Genomic DNA, 14305 nt, shown 5'->3' with positions numbered 1-14305 from the left:
TCCAGACACAGAGCTCTGGTTCAGGGGGACGGTTCATCCTCAAGGTCATAGCCTGAGCCCAGAGAATTGGGCCATTCAGTGCTCTTCTCTCTGCCTGATGCTTCCCAGCCACTGATTTGGCCCTGCTACACTAATACACAGAGTTACCCCCTCATGTTCTAAAAGTCTGGTGAAGGCAGGGCTGGGAGGCCCTGTGCAATTCTGCTTGCCTCCTGTGTCTCCATCTGATTTGCACTCTGTAGAAAATTCAGCATGCCAAGTGCTAGAGGGTTTGTCACAATGAGATGCTCCCTCATACCATTAGAACGTCCACCGTCAAAAGGGCAGAAAATACCAAGTGTTGACAAAGTTGAAAGAAGCTGGAACCCTTGTGCGCTGACGGTCAGCAGGAATGCAAGATGGTGCAGCCACTACAGAAAACAGTATGGCGGCTCCTCAAGAAATGAAAACTGGGAGACACAGGCTTCCAGTTATGGAGTGAAAAAGTCACTGGCATGAGAGGCACAGCACAGGGAACACAGTCAGTGGCATTGTAATGGCGTTGTGTGGAGACAGATGGTAGCCATGCTCGTGCTGAGCACAGTATAACGCACAGACTTTTCGAATCACTACGCTGGACGCCTGAAACTAATGTGACGTGTGATGGCTGTATGTCAATAAATAAATAAATATTTAAAAAATAAAAATGGGATTCCCGTACCATCCAGTGATCTCTGCTTCTGTGTATTTACCCAGAAGATCTGAGAGCAGGGTGTCTGAGCGCTATCGGCACACCCACGTGCGTTACGGCATTCTCCACAAGAGTCAAAAGTTGGACAAACTGGCATACGCATACCCTGAGTCTAGTGCTCAGCCTTAAAAAGGAAGGAAATTCTAACACAAGCTGCAACATCAGTGGACCTTCAGGGCATCACGCTCAGTGAAATAAGCCAGTCACAAAATGACAAAACCGTATAATTCTGCGTAGATGAGGTACTTGGAATAGTTGAGTTCATAAAGACAGAAAGTTGAATGGAGGTGGTCAGGGGCCGGGAAAGGGGAGCATGAGGAGTGGTTGTTTAACGGGGACTGAGCTCCAGTTCCTCAAGACAAGAGGTGTTCTGGACACTGGTTGTGTAACAACAGGAATGTATGAACATTACTGAATTGCTCATTGAAAAAACGGTGAAGACAGAGTATTTTACATTAGGTGTATTTCACCACAATTTTTTAATGTGCTAAAGGGTTTCCAGAGGGTGATTTTTGTAAGTGCCCCTACAAAATGAGAAACAAACTCAAATGTCTCCTTTTTCTCAAAGCTCCAGGCAGGCCTCAACAGGATAATGGAGCCAGATACCCAGGCCTCAGACTCTCTGCCTCCGGCCTGGGCACCACCAACTTGGCCAGCAGCTTACCCAAGCCTGTTTCCCATTTCTGAAGTGAAAACAAGGATCCGCTACAAACAGGTCACCATGGAGATTCGATGAGATAATGTATGTGCCTAGTACATGTTCAAGCCCCTTTCCCTTCCTCCTCCCGGCTAATCAGAAAAACAGGGAATCCCGTTCTTTCCAGATGCAAGGAAAACAGACACAGAAAAGCAGATACAAACACTCCCATTGCAGAGACAAGAAAACCGAGGACAATCTGAGGTTCTTCAAGGTCAGGGTGGACGTGGGGCTAGTCCCTGACTCTGGGGCCCTGCTGAGACGCGTCTGCTGTGACGGATGGCCAGTTAGGGCTCGAACTAGAGCGCCTCAGACGCATTGTGGGGAACAACAAACTGATTGAAAACATCTGGGCTGAGGGTTTCCAGCCGGTTTCTCAATTTGGCCTCGCTTCCCAGCCATCGAGCTCCTCGGAAACATATGCTCCCTAATCAGTTGCTGCTTGGACAACAAAATGTTTGTCTTACTAAGTACTAGCAACGGAAAAGACCCTCCACATTTGCAGGGGGGCCTCTTTGGAACATTCTGCGGCAAAGCTGCTGAAGGGACAGAGATGGTGAAAAGAAGCAGGGCCCTTATTCCATCTGCAATGAGAGAAACCACGCTGGCTAAGGGGAGGGGGAGTGGGACAGCGTGCAGCTGAAGGAACCACGAGCAGCAAAGCAGATGCTCTCTGGCCTGCTTTATTCTTTGATAGGAACATTTGAAAGGCGCTCCCTGGGGTGCTAAGGGAAGAACTTCCCCCAGAGAGCTGGGAGTAGCATTAACGCACTGCCAATGATCCCACTCGGCATCTCACTAGGTGTTTTTTTTTTTTTAAAGACTGTATTTATTTATTGGAGGGAGACAGTGAGTGAGAGAGATTGCACACAAGCAGTGGTGGAGGGAGAGGGAGAAGCAGACTCCCCTACTGAGCAGGGAGCCCGAAATGGGACTCGAACCCAGGACCCTGGAATCATGACCCAAGCCGAAGGCAGATGCTTAACCGACCAAGTCACCCCCATCAGGTAATTTTTCTTAGATGGTGGAAGTGTAAATTTCTACAAAGCCCGAGAGAGCATCACCAGGCATGATACACTAATTTGGCTTGATTCCATGATCATATGTTTCCGTGTATGCTTCCTGCCTATCACGGACACTGTCCTGACCTTGCTCTGGCTCTCTCCTGCTGGGATGCACAGTGGGCCAGGTACAGCTCGGGAGATGTCACTTCAGAGCTGCTAGGAAAGTGGCACTTGGATTGTAGACGCGGCTCTAATTTTGGACACAAAGAGCCAGCCAATCAGAAACCAAACCTCATTCTACACTGTCTGTTCATTCACTCTAAGAAATGCTTCTTCTGACAAGAGAAGAGACGTATCAACCAATCTGCAAACCATTTGGAAGACAGAGATCACAAAGGAAACTCTGAAAGCCCAAGTGTTCCCTGTGTTGTCAGGACAGTTGTTCAAGTTGGAAGCCCTGGGGTCCCCTGTGGTCATCTGTTGGCTTGGTCACTCTGATCTGAACAATGCAGGGTGAGGGGCAGCGCAGGTGGTGGGGATGGGGAGGGATCAGATCTGAGCTTGTCTGAAGACAAGCCAAGAAGAGCAATCATCTCTAGTTCAGGCTGCTGTGCAATCCAGGGTGAGAAACAGAACAGCTGTTCCTTCTAGAACCCTCTGGAAGGGTCCGTGAGTTCCCTGAGCTTAGAGATGCTTTATGGGAGAACTCTTGACAGTCCAGGCTGGAAAGACTGGGAGGACCTGGGTGCTCTCCTGGGGCTTCCTTACTACCCCCGTATGTCAGAGAAGGAGATAGTAAGAGCTTGGCTCCAGTGGTCCCAATGCATGCATGGAGCCAACCTGCAGGTTAAACTACTTTCCCAGGAGCACAGCCCAGGGCACCAGTCACATTCTCTGCTCCCTCTGCCAACAACTGCTTGCTGACTGTTCTCAGTACTGTCCTCAGTCGAAATGAATTAATCAGCTAATATTTACCGAGTGCCCAACATGTACCCAGGGCTAAGAATCCTAACCTGATGCTAAAGAATTCAAATACCTTTATATCTAGCAGACTTCTCCTGATGCAAAAACCAAGTATCACTTTTTACGGACAACATAATCCTCAAAGTTCAGGAGACAGGACAGTTCACAATTTTTTTTACCTCTGTTTCTCCCTTCATCTTTGATATTTCTCCTTCCTAAGTCCTGCTGGTTTCAGTATCCACTGAGATGGCCGTTCTAGGATTCTCTGGCCTCTTGTTAGCTTCTCTCTGCAGCGTCTTTCCCTGGCCCTACATCAGCCACTATCCCACGGTCGTAGCTTAGACCTTATCATTACCAACAATGGCACCCCTCCCCAGTGTCCATTTCAACCCTTCTGCTGTGGATCTGCATCTCCACCCAACCCCCAAAATGTTTCTAGCACACTCCTTCTTGTATTGCAATTTCCACCCTGACCCGTGACCCTAACAGCCTTCCCCACAAGTCCCCCATGTAGTACCATCCTACTTAACCCAGCCCAGACTCCAGGGTCCACAGTTTCAGCTGCTCCTTCACACACTCCCTCCACTCCCTTGAACTCTTCTCCAGCCATCCTCCCTGGGGAGCAAAGTCTGAGCCACGTTAACCCACTTCCCCGGCCACCCCATGCCCACACTTGGGCAGGTGAACTAGGATGGGGAAAAAAACCACACCCATCTAATCTAATGACAGGTAAACTTTAAGTCTGAGTAGAAATAAAATAAAGAAAATAGTAGAAATAAAATAAAGTGGTCCCTGGAAAAACCCCATTGTCATTGCAAAGTATTATAAAATACCAAGGCTTGAGAGTCTGGGACTGAAAACATAAACCTGACGTTATCCGTGGGTCACTCAGCCAGCAGAATACATGAAGAAGCAGAAGTGTGGAGACATGTCTGGAGCTTTTTGTTTTTCATTTTCATTTCATTTCATTTTAAAGTAGGCTCCATGCTGGGTGTGGAGCACAACACAGGGTTTGAACTCACAACCTGCAATCAAGACCTGAGTTGATTCAAGAGTCAGATGCTCAACGGATTAAGTCACCCAGGCCTTCAGCATGCCCAGAGTTTTGTAAAGAACACAGGAAGTGGGCGGGGCGCCTGGGTGGCTCAGTGGTTTAAGCCGCTGCCTTCGGCTCAGGTCATGATCTCAGGGTCCTGGGATCGAGCCCCGCATCGGGCTCTCTGCTCGGCAGGGGGCCTGCTTCCCTCTCACTCTCTCTGCCTGCCTCTCTGCCTACTTGTGATCTCTCTCTGTCAAATAAATAAATAAAATCTTTAAAAAAAAAAAAAAAAAAAAAAGAACACACGAAGTGGGCTTTAAAAGCCCAGCATCGGCAGGGCACCTGGGTGGCTTGGTCAGTTGAGGTCTGACTCTTGATTTCAGTTCAGGTAGTGATCTCGGGGTTGTGGGGTAGAGTCTGGTGTTGGGCTCCACCCTGGGTGTAGAACCTGCTTGGGCTTCTCCCTCTTTTCCTTTCCCTCTGCCTCTCCCTGCCTCGCCCCCCCCCCCTAAAAAAAAAAAGCCCAGCATTTGCTAATTCATTTTTGCTGCTTTAATCTCGCCACTGCTAGGGAACCCCAAGTCAGCTTCAGAGAACATTTCACTGTAAGTGTGGTCTCTTGGTCTGGTTACTCCCACAGAGCACATTCAACTGCATGGAGGTAAAACACATAGATTTTCCCTAAAATTTCTAGAATAACAGAAAGCAAGAGTTAGAAAGGACCTTAATAACAATCTATTTTGATGACTCCCAAACCTGGCTACGTATACGATCACTTGGGAGGCCTCCAAAGGTTAGAGTCCTAGACTCTAGCCCAGACCTTAACCCAAAATACTATAGGTTAGCCCTGCCCCCCCACAAACTGGTTCAGAGCGCCAATACCAGCCCTCCCTCAAAGCTTTTACCAAAACATCTTTTTTTTTTTCCCCAAAATATATTGACTTGAACTTGACAAGGGAAGAAAGAATAGCCCAACCAAAGTGAAAAACCGAGATCAACTCTGTTCCTGTCACGGATGAGCCCAAAGAGTGTCTTGCTGTTAACAGTGTGAAGGTTACGCGAACAGCACGGTTGGGAGAGTCAGGGAACATTAGCCTATGGGGGCCTTTGTGAGAAATAGCAAAAGGCACCCCTTCAAGGAAGGGGGACTGGAAGAAAGGCACCCCGTCCCCTGGCTCACGTGGCCTCCAGGTAGGGCACAGGAGGCCACAGGTACAGACGGACTTCAGCCTTTAGTGAGGGTCACCAACTGGTCCGCTCGAGCCAGGAGGCATTTCCAGGACGCAAGACTCCTGCCCTAACACACGGAAAGTCCCAGGCGAAGCGGGATGGTTGGATCCCATGCCCTCGCCGGGCACCCATCTGTTCCCACCTCCAGCCCAGACCCAGGAGGCTGGCCAGATGCAGGATTCTGGGGAATTCACACTGGAGAGCAACTGCAGCTTCCTTTACCAGGTCACAAACGCGCGCAGGACTGCTCCTGGGGTTTCCAGCAACGCGAGCACTCAATTCCTATTCCTTTACCTTCCCCCTTGCCGTAGGAGGAGCTGGCGGTCCAGGCCTTGGCCTCCACGTATCCCAGCTCCCGGCAGACGACGTGGGCCGCGTGGATGGAGAAGTCGTCGTCGCACACGGTGCCCCACTGACCGTTGTAGTACACCTCCACCCGGCCCTCGCTGTGCTTCCTCTTCTGGCCGGCCAGGCGCAGCTGGATCTTCACCGTGTCCGAGGGCACCTGGGGCCGGTGGTACTCGGGGGCCGGCTGCTGGAAGTACTCGGGGTAGGGCCAGCCCTCGTACTGTGCCAGGCTCAGGGACGGGAGCAGCGACAGCAAGGCCATACACCCGCTGAGGCCCCAGCCTCCACGCCTCTCCATCCCTGTCTTCTGAACAGAGGACCTGCACGAGGGGGTGCTGGGCGGTGAGGGGTGACAGGCAGGCGTGTCCTGGAAGACAGGGACGGAAGCACATTACAGGGGTCTGCAAAACGTCCAGCTTCTCCAACCTCCTCCCTTCTCCTGCCTAAGACTCCAGCCGACAGATGTGTGAATTTCTACCTTTTCATTCTATGTACCTTTCCCTACCTCTGAAATGTCTTTTTCACGGGGGCTCCTGGCAGGCACAGGAGCCCATCTACACTTCATTTGAGCAGAGTTCTTTTTTTTTTCTTTTTTAAGATTTTATTTATTGATTTGACACAAAGAGAGAGACAGTGAGCACAAGCAGGGGGAGTGGGAGAGGGAGAAGCAGGCTCCCAGCTGAGCGGGGAGCTTGATGCAGGGCTTGATCCCAGGACCCTGGGGTCGTGACCTGAGCCAAAGGCAGATAGATGCCCAACCAACTGGGCCCAGGTTCCCCTTGAGCAGAATTTTTAAAAAGACGATCTACAGCGATGTGAGCAAGGTTCAGGGGAACGAAGGAAAGAGCTTGATACCCAGGGCTGGCAATAGAGGTGAGGTGTTCCCACTCCAGCCTGAGAGGCCGGGGAGGGAGTGCTTGCCAGCACCAGAGAGAATGGCCAAGCTGAGAGGGTCATGTGTTTGGAACTGTGGCTCAAGGGAAGAGTCTTAAAGCCAAACTACAGCCACAGAAGCAGGAGGGATAAACACCGGACCTCTCTCTCTCTTCTGGTCTCCTGCTCTCTTTCCGGGGTCTCCTACTGAGCAAGCCCCCCATCCCGCCCGAAGTCAAGCATGTCGGTGCAGTCTATATGGGTAGGCCTCCTGGGGCACAGGGGCTGGTGGGGAAGGAGGGCAGCAGGTGGAAAGGGCAAGCAGAGGGCACCAGCACATTCCCTTCCTCCCCACCTCTGTACAGCTGGTTCCCTAGGGCTTCCCGCCTCCTTCATGCCATATCCCTATTGAGGCAGCCTCCAGGCTTCTCTCCTTCCAAGTTGGACTCATCATCTAGACACACTTCTCCACCTTTCCAGACACTTCTCTGTCCCCATGTAGGTTACAAACTTCTCAAGGGCAGGACTTGTAGCTCATTCTTCTTTGGCTTCCCCAAGTAAACCCTGCAGGTTCATGGACATATTTACTGAACGAGAAGGTGGTCTGGTTCCAGGGACTGAGCCACTGGTGAGGAATGGAACTTAAGGTAATAATACATGGGAGGAGTCCCGTGTGCACTGTCTGGGCTTTCCTATGTGAGATGTCCTCCTTCCTTTAGGACGTTAGCTGACCCAGACAGAAATGGCCTCTTGCGGATGCAGAGAAGAACACCAGGAAGAACGCCAGAAAAACATGGGCTGCTGTTCTCTCTGCACACACCTGTGAACCTCCCAAGGCTCTGCTCTCAGGTTCCAGGCCCTCAGACACACCAGCATGCCCCCAGCCCACACCCCTGATCTCATTACACCGTGCACTTGGGACCACAAGCCAGGCGAGGTTGCTGAATGAAGGTCAGCCGCAAAGTCTCCTTAAACAGCCCTCGTGCAGGGTCTGTCCTTAGCTGAGTGGTGGTTTCTGCAAGCAGCTGCCTCGGATGGTTCTGATGCCAGTGATGTCCCAGGGACGGTTCTGTCCCCTTCACAGCTTCTGTCCCTGAAGGATGCAGGGGGCCGAGACCAGCATGCTCTTAGCACAGAGGGGAGGCATAGAGCTCTGGTGGCAAACAGGAGAGGGGCTGAGTGGCCCATCATCGGGGAAGGAAGATCCAGTCAGCAGAGCAGGGGGAGCTACTCTAGACTCTAGAGCCAGACAGCTTGGGTTCAAATCTGCATTCAGATACTTACTCACTGTGCAACCTCGGGCAGATACTTAACTTCTCTGTGTCTCTCTGTGTTTCCCATCTGTAACATGGGGATAATACTACCGAGCTCACAGAAGTGTCATGAAGATCGAATGAATGGCACATTGCAAGCACTACAGGAACAATTGCTAAAGAAAAATTTAAATTCTCAAGATTGTAGTCTCCATTCCCAGGTGGAGACTACCTCTAAGAATTCCACAGTAAGGATTATAGCAAGAGATAAATACTTAGGTCATGGGTCCTGGTCCTTCCATAGTCCAGAGAGAGGGACTACTAGCTTCAAAGGATTGCAGGTGTTTCCCAGCAGAGGAAGTGGTCTTGGGATGTGGGGCCCCAGAAGCAAAACCGGGACCAGCAGGGGGAAGCTAAAAATATACTACTTTCTATCTGAACCAGGTATAAAGGGTGAGGCTAAGCATATTCAGTTCAAGGCACCTCTCTATCGAGAAAGGACCAGAAAATTGCCCCAAGCTGTCAGGATGGTCGGGCAGTGCCCAGTTCCCCCTCATGGGTGCCAGGTGAAGAGGCCCGAGGACTGTGGAAGGCCCCCCAGTTCCACTGGAGATCCACACATCGTCATCTGGTGACTCACAAGCGAAGTCAGAAAGTCACGGGGATTCCTGCAATAGCCCCCATCGGACACAGCCTGGCGAATGAGCAGGATGGCTCATCCTCCCGCCCTCACTTCTCTCCCATCAGAGCCCCTTCGCACCACAGGCTCAACTATGCTCACTAAAACCTCGAGGCGTGGTAAAGAAGGCAGGGATCATGATTCTTCTACAAGGGAGAAACTCAAGAACCCGAGAGGATTAAGGACGCCACTGAAATTGCGCCTTTGTGCAGGCCAAGCCGGAACTAGAAATCCCAAGCTACCCAGGCATCAACAATCCACCAGGACATGTAAGAAAGGTCCAAATTCTGTCCGGGGCATAGAAGCCTCTACACTTTGGCCCATACCTACTCTCTTGGCTTCAGTTCCAACCACCCTTCTCTGCCCACTCTCACTCTAGACCTTCACATGCCCCCTGTCCAGTCATACGGGCCTCGACTCGGCTGAAGCTTTACACCTAGATCAACGTGTCCCTGTCCCAACCCTCCCCGCCTCCACCAGGCCCAGCTTCCCTCCAAATAGTGTATGTCACAAGCCCTCCCATTCGTTAAGGAGATTCTCATTCTCTGATGGACCGGGAGGGGACAGAGGTAGGACACTCCAAGATGGGCCGCTTTAGCATGAAGATTATTTTAAGTAAAAAGCAATCAAAACTCTGCAGAATCCAGAAAAGCTCTTCACTTCCCCCTCAACTGCCCGAAAAGAATTCAGACAGAGACCTGCTCCAGGAAGACAGGGGTCACCATAGAGAACGACAGTCGGACACGAACTGCGTGTGTGGACAGAGAACCTTAGCAAGGCCTGTCTGATCAAAGTCCTGTGTGTCCCATTGTTTCTAAGGGGTCTGAGTGGCCCCCTAGCATTTGTTTATCAAACATTTACTCTTTCTCATCTCCCTGTGAACTGCATTCCTTCTTTTGAAGTCCCAGACACCTACCCCCTTTCTTTAGTTCAGGAAGACATAGGTACCACAATTTGCCTATCTTTGGAATTTCCATGTCCCTGTATGTATGAAATGAAATTTGATTTTCCTCCTGTTAATCTGTCTTGTGTCAAGAGGACTCTTAGCCCAGCTAGAAGGGCCTTGTAGGGCAGAGGAAATTCTTCCGTAATCAGAATGAGTGTCTTCTCTGATTTCCTTTAAAATAGAATTTTGTCTGTGCTGTACACAATGAATTTTCCCAGGGCTAGTTAATTCCTTGAGATGATGAAGAACTCACAATTGTACTTTTCATGTGGAAACTAACGAACCCAGAGCCCTGTCCTCCCAGCCACCTCCTTGCCAAAATCTCATACTCTGGGCCACCAGCCCTCCACCCCGATCACCCCAGGGCCAGGCACCAGACAACTAGAGACAGCCCCTCGGTCCCAGAGTGAGCCAAAATTATTCGACCAGGGCATCCTAAACTTGCTTAGCCTGCTTCTTAGGCCTCACCCATTCTTGCCTGTGACAGTCACAAGAAAGGCTCTGTCCACGGTTTCCCCTTGCTCCCTCTGCCTGTGACCGACAGTGGGGCTTCCCCTCACCGTGTGCCTTGCCTCCCATTTCTAGAAATCAGTGAGTATAAACTTCTTCCTTCTGAACGGTTTATTCTTTTTTTTTTTTAAGGTTTTATTTATTTATTTGACAGAGGGAGAGAGAGATCACAAGTAGGCAGAGAGGCAGGCAGAGAGAGAGGGGAAGCAGGCTCCTTGCCAAGCAGAGAGCCCAATACAGATGTGGGGCTCGATCCCAGGACCCTGAGATCATGATTGGAGCCAAAGGCAGAGGCTTAACCCTCTGAGCCACTCAGGCACCCCTGAACAGCTTATTCTTTAAAATAAATCTTACTCTGGATGTGCCTATCTCCACACTGTTCTACCCGTCTTCTTGGATTCTCCCATCTGTGGGAATGGCCAGAGTTCAACTCCTAAATCTTTCCTAGAAAAATGCTCCTGAATTTTTTGCTTCTTTTGTGGGGCCTCCTGCTTCCTACTCTGGGGGATTGTCAAGTATTAGGCCCAGATGCTTCCCTCCGCTTTCAAAAATAACTTTTATGCTTTTTTCCTCTGCAAAACTTATGCAAACTGGTGAAAAAATCTACGCAAGCAAGTAAAAGGAAGAAAATAATTTGCAATATCACTGATGGAGGGAATGATTACCAACACTGTGTTAAGTACCCCCACCCAGGCCTTTTTTTGGACATACATATATCCTTTAAAACACTGGAAGAATTTTCTACATACTTGTTATGTAAAACTGACTTTCACGTTTGTCAGTCTATTCCAAATACTGTGCCACTTTGAGTATTCCTTTACAAGATTTTTATCCATATACCATAAAATTAGATACTCTTATCACAAAATTTTTTACTGCTATAAACATTGATGAAATGAATATCCTTGTAGCTAAAACTTTGCAGAGTCTCGAGATAAATTCCAAGAATAAAATTGCTGCGTCAAAGAGCTGGCAAAAAGTCAACACTTTAGCAAAACTCTATTAAACGCCCTCCCTGCCTGTCAGCTGATGTCAGCCAGTAGTATGGAGATTTCCTCACAAATTCAAAATTTTAGCTATGACCATGTTTTCCAACCTTTCTCATCTGATAAGCAGAAAGGGTATCTTCTTTCTTTCTTTTCTTTTCCTTTCTTCCTTCCTCCGTCCTTCCCTTCCTTTTTTTTTTTTTTTTTTAAATTATCTCTCCATGCTTTTATCTCCTTTTCTCTGAATGCTCATCTTTCCCTTACGGCTTTGTAAAATCCATTTTTCTCATTGGCATCCGAACAGCCCCAAAGCAAAGCCTGGGTGGGCCCAGAGCAAAACGCCCTGCGGTCTTCCCTCACGCTGCCCCTCTTTGAGGCCCCTGGCCTGCTCCTCCCAAGCGCCCTGCAGTTGAGCTTGGGTTCAGCGCCTCCTCGGCCTGACAACCCAGCTGCCTGGAGCAAGGCGGCCGACGGGGAATCCGTCCAGGGCGCCCCCCTGTTTCTGGCCACCGCCGTCAGCCTGCGGCGCCCCGCGCCCCTGATGCCCTGGGTGTAACGGAGCAGCGTGCGGGGAGGGCCTAGATAGGCCGGACGCCTCCGGGAAGTCCGGCCCCAGCTGGGGACAGCGGGCCGGGCCTGCGAGCTCTGTGCTCTGGGTCACACTCAGCGCCCCTGCCCCGGGCAGGAGGGGCACTGGGTCGGACCGCCCTCCCAGCCCATCAGGGGCCTGGGCCACCAAAGTCCTTGGGGGCAGGCGGCTGCCGCACGCGGCCCGTCTAGAGGCCCACACGTGAGCCCGCGGGGACGCTGGGCGCGGCGGTCTGGTGACCAGAGTCCCCGGAGGGCTGGGAAGGGTGGGCACCTCGCACTGACCCCACGGCCTGGACCCTCCGGGCCCCTCCGCCTCCTGAGGGCCTCTCCAGGCACCAGGGCCGGGAGAAGCCTGGGTGGGCTGGGCAGTGCTGGGTTCTGTGGGAGCAGGTGTCCCCTCTCTGCTCGCTTTGCCCATGTGTATGTTGGGGGTGGGGGTGCCGCTGGTGATCGGGCACTGGACACGGACCCCAGGCTTAGCACGGTGCCTGGCGCACGTTACAAATCCTTATTTTAGAAGATTTGCGTAATGACAGGGTACAGCTGGCTCAGAGTGGACCTGTCCTCATTCCTGGAAGAGGGGAGGGGGAGGGCAGAAACCAGGCCGACCACAGGCCTTCCAGATGGTGGGTGAGAGTCACAGTTTTGCTTATATAAACAACAGACCTCACAGAGGGGCTGGAACAGAGCACCGGCCAGAAGTTCTGAGATTATAGTTAGGTTGGCAGAGCTCTGTGATCCCTACAGCACCACTGCCCCTTGTTGAGAGTTTCTTCTCTATAGAATAGGTACATCATCGGGACCTGTGAGAGAAATGTATTCAGCCAATGAGAAGAAGGGTGAAAGCAGAGGAAAAACCTGATTACCCTTCCTCACTTTTCCCTGGGAGGCAGGAGCCCCATCACGGCCAAAGCTGTCTTCCCCAAACCCAGCTCTCTCCTACAAAGCCATTACTTTCCTCTGCTCTGAGTGCCTTGTGTGAATTCCCAATTGTGAGAAATCAGAGGACGGGGTGACAGACAGCAAACTTCAGACAGGAAAGACTCCCTCTGCTTTCGGCCATTGATGTAAATAATGTCTCATAGGGCACACGTGCTTCTACCAGAAACGATCATTAGAGCAGGGTGCAAAATGTCATTTTCTTATTGAACAATTGTAGGGTTTGGGACTGAATTTTGGTAGCATACAGTATGGCTCCCTCTGTGGCTTCTTCCTCTCAGAGGAGGTGACAGATAAGAGTTCAGGTACAGAAAATGAGCCCTCCCTTCTTTTCCTGTAAGAATGAAATGGAAAAAAAAAAGAAAAGAATGGAGGGATGGGGGGCACCTGGGTGGCTCAGTGGGTTAAGCCTCTACCTTCAACTCAGGTCATGATCTTAGGGTCCCGGGATTAAGCCCCACATCGGGCTCTCTCAGCAGGGAGCCTGCTTCCCCCCACCCCCACCCCCCACCGCCTGCCTCTCTGCCTACTTGTGATCTCTCTCTCTCTCTGTCTCTCTCTGTCAAATAAATAAATAAATAAATAATCTTCAAAAAAAAAGAATGGAGGGACAGCCTGATGGCTTCCTGGTTCCTGCTCTCCATCTCCTTACTCAGCTCTTTTTAGCACAGGGAATCTTTATAAACTGTGCTATGTTAATGAAAAGTAGTATCATTACACTTGAGTATTTAACTGAGCCCCTATTATGTACTCAGTGTGGGGCTAGCTGCCGTGGGAGAAACCTAAGGAATGGGAGGTGCTCACATTCTTGTGGGGTGGGTCCTATCTCCCCATCTGGACTGTCCATTCTGCCCTCATTTTCCTCCCACTGTCTCTTGGGCCAGTCCTATCTCTCTGGAATGGGAGAACTGTAAGATGAGAATTTACTCAAGTTTTAAATAGGTGGGCCCAGATTAGTTAAGAGCTATGGGTGTATGAAGTCTGCGTGAGTTAGAACAAAATCAGAGAAGGTTTTTGCCAGAAAGGACCATGCAGAGCCATTTGAAAAGGAAAGGCCTGGTCGGGGGTCACTTGGCTAAGGGAGCAAGAGCAGCGAATAATTCTCAGCTCCTGCTTCCTAAATCCAGGACTCCTCCCACTTGAGTACAAAGGTCGGGAGAGGTTCTGGGAGGAGGACAGCCTTGAGGAGGGCTGGGAAGAAGAATTAGGGAAAGAAAACCTGAGGTAGTCTGGACTAGAGCAAACTACATAATTCAAGCGATAGGTGTGGAAATCAGCAATCCCTGCAGGGACAGAAGGAGGTGGCATTTGGAACATAGTGTTTAGAAGGTGCTGGGAAAAAAGGATGGATGGGCAGAACTTCAGAGCAGGAGGGGAATTCAGAGCCAGTCCATCAAGTCAGCAAGTCCAACTCATTTCACTTTATAGATGAAAGAAACGAGGACCAAGGGTTTACTGGACTGGCCCATGGCCAATGGTTAGTAATTGGCAGAGCCTTTTCTTGACCTTGGGTATCT

General features: G+C 50.5%; 1 protein-coding gene across 3 annotated transcripts in view; it reads right to left on the bottom strand.

Annotated features, from left to right (window-relative positions):
- Positions 1–14305, bottom strand: part of LOXL2 (lysyl oxidase like 2) — an 88366-nt gene that overhangs the window by 55103 nt on the left and 18958 nt on the right. For all 3 annotated transcript variants that reach the window (XM_045998134.1, XM_045998135.1, XM_045998136.1), the window contains exon 2: positions 5958–6378. In XM_045998134.1, the coding sequence (XP_045854090.1) occupies positions 5958–6309 (352 nt within the window). In that variant the 5' untranslated portion in view covers positions 6310–6378. The remainder of the gene's footprint in view (positions 1–5957; positions 6379–14305) is intronic.

This window comes from Meles meles, chromosome 2, assembly GCF_922984935.1.
Source record: "Meles meles chromosome 2, mMelMel3.1 paternal haplotype, whole genome shotgun sequence".
Lineage (NCBI taxonomy): Eukaryota > Metazoa > Chordata > Mammalia > Carnivora > Mustelidae > Meles > Meles meles.
Note: the sequence above shows the minus strand (reverse complement) of the source record. Positions and strands in the feature narration are given on the sequence as shown.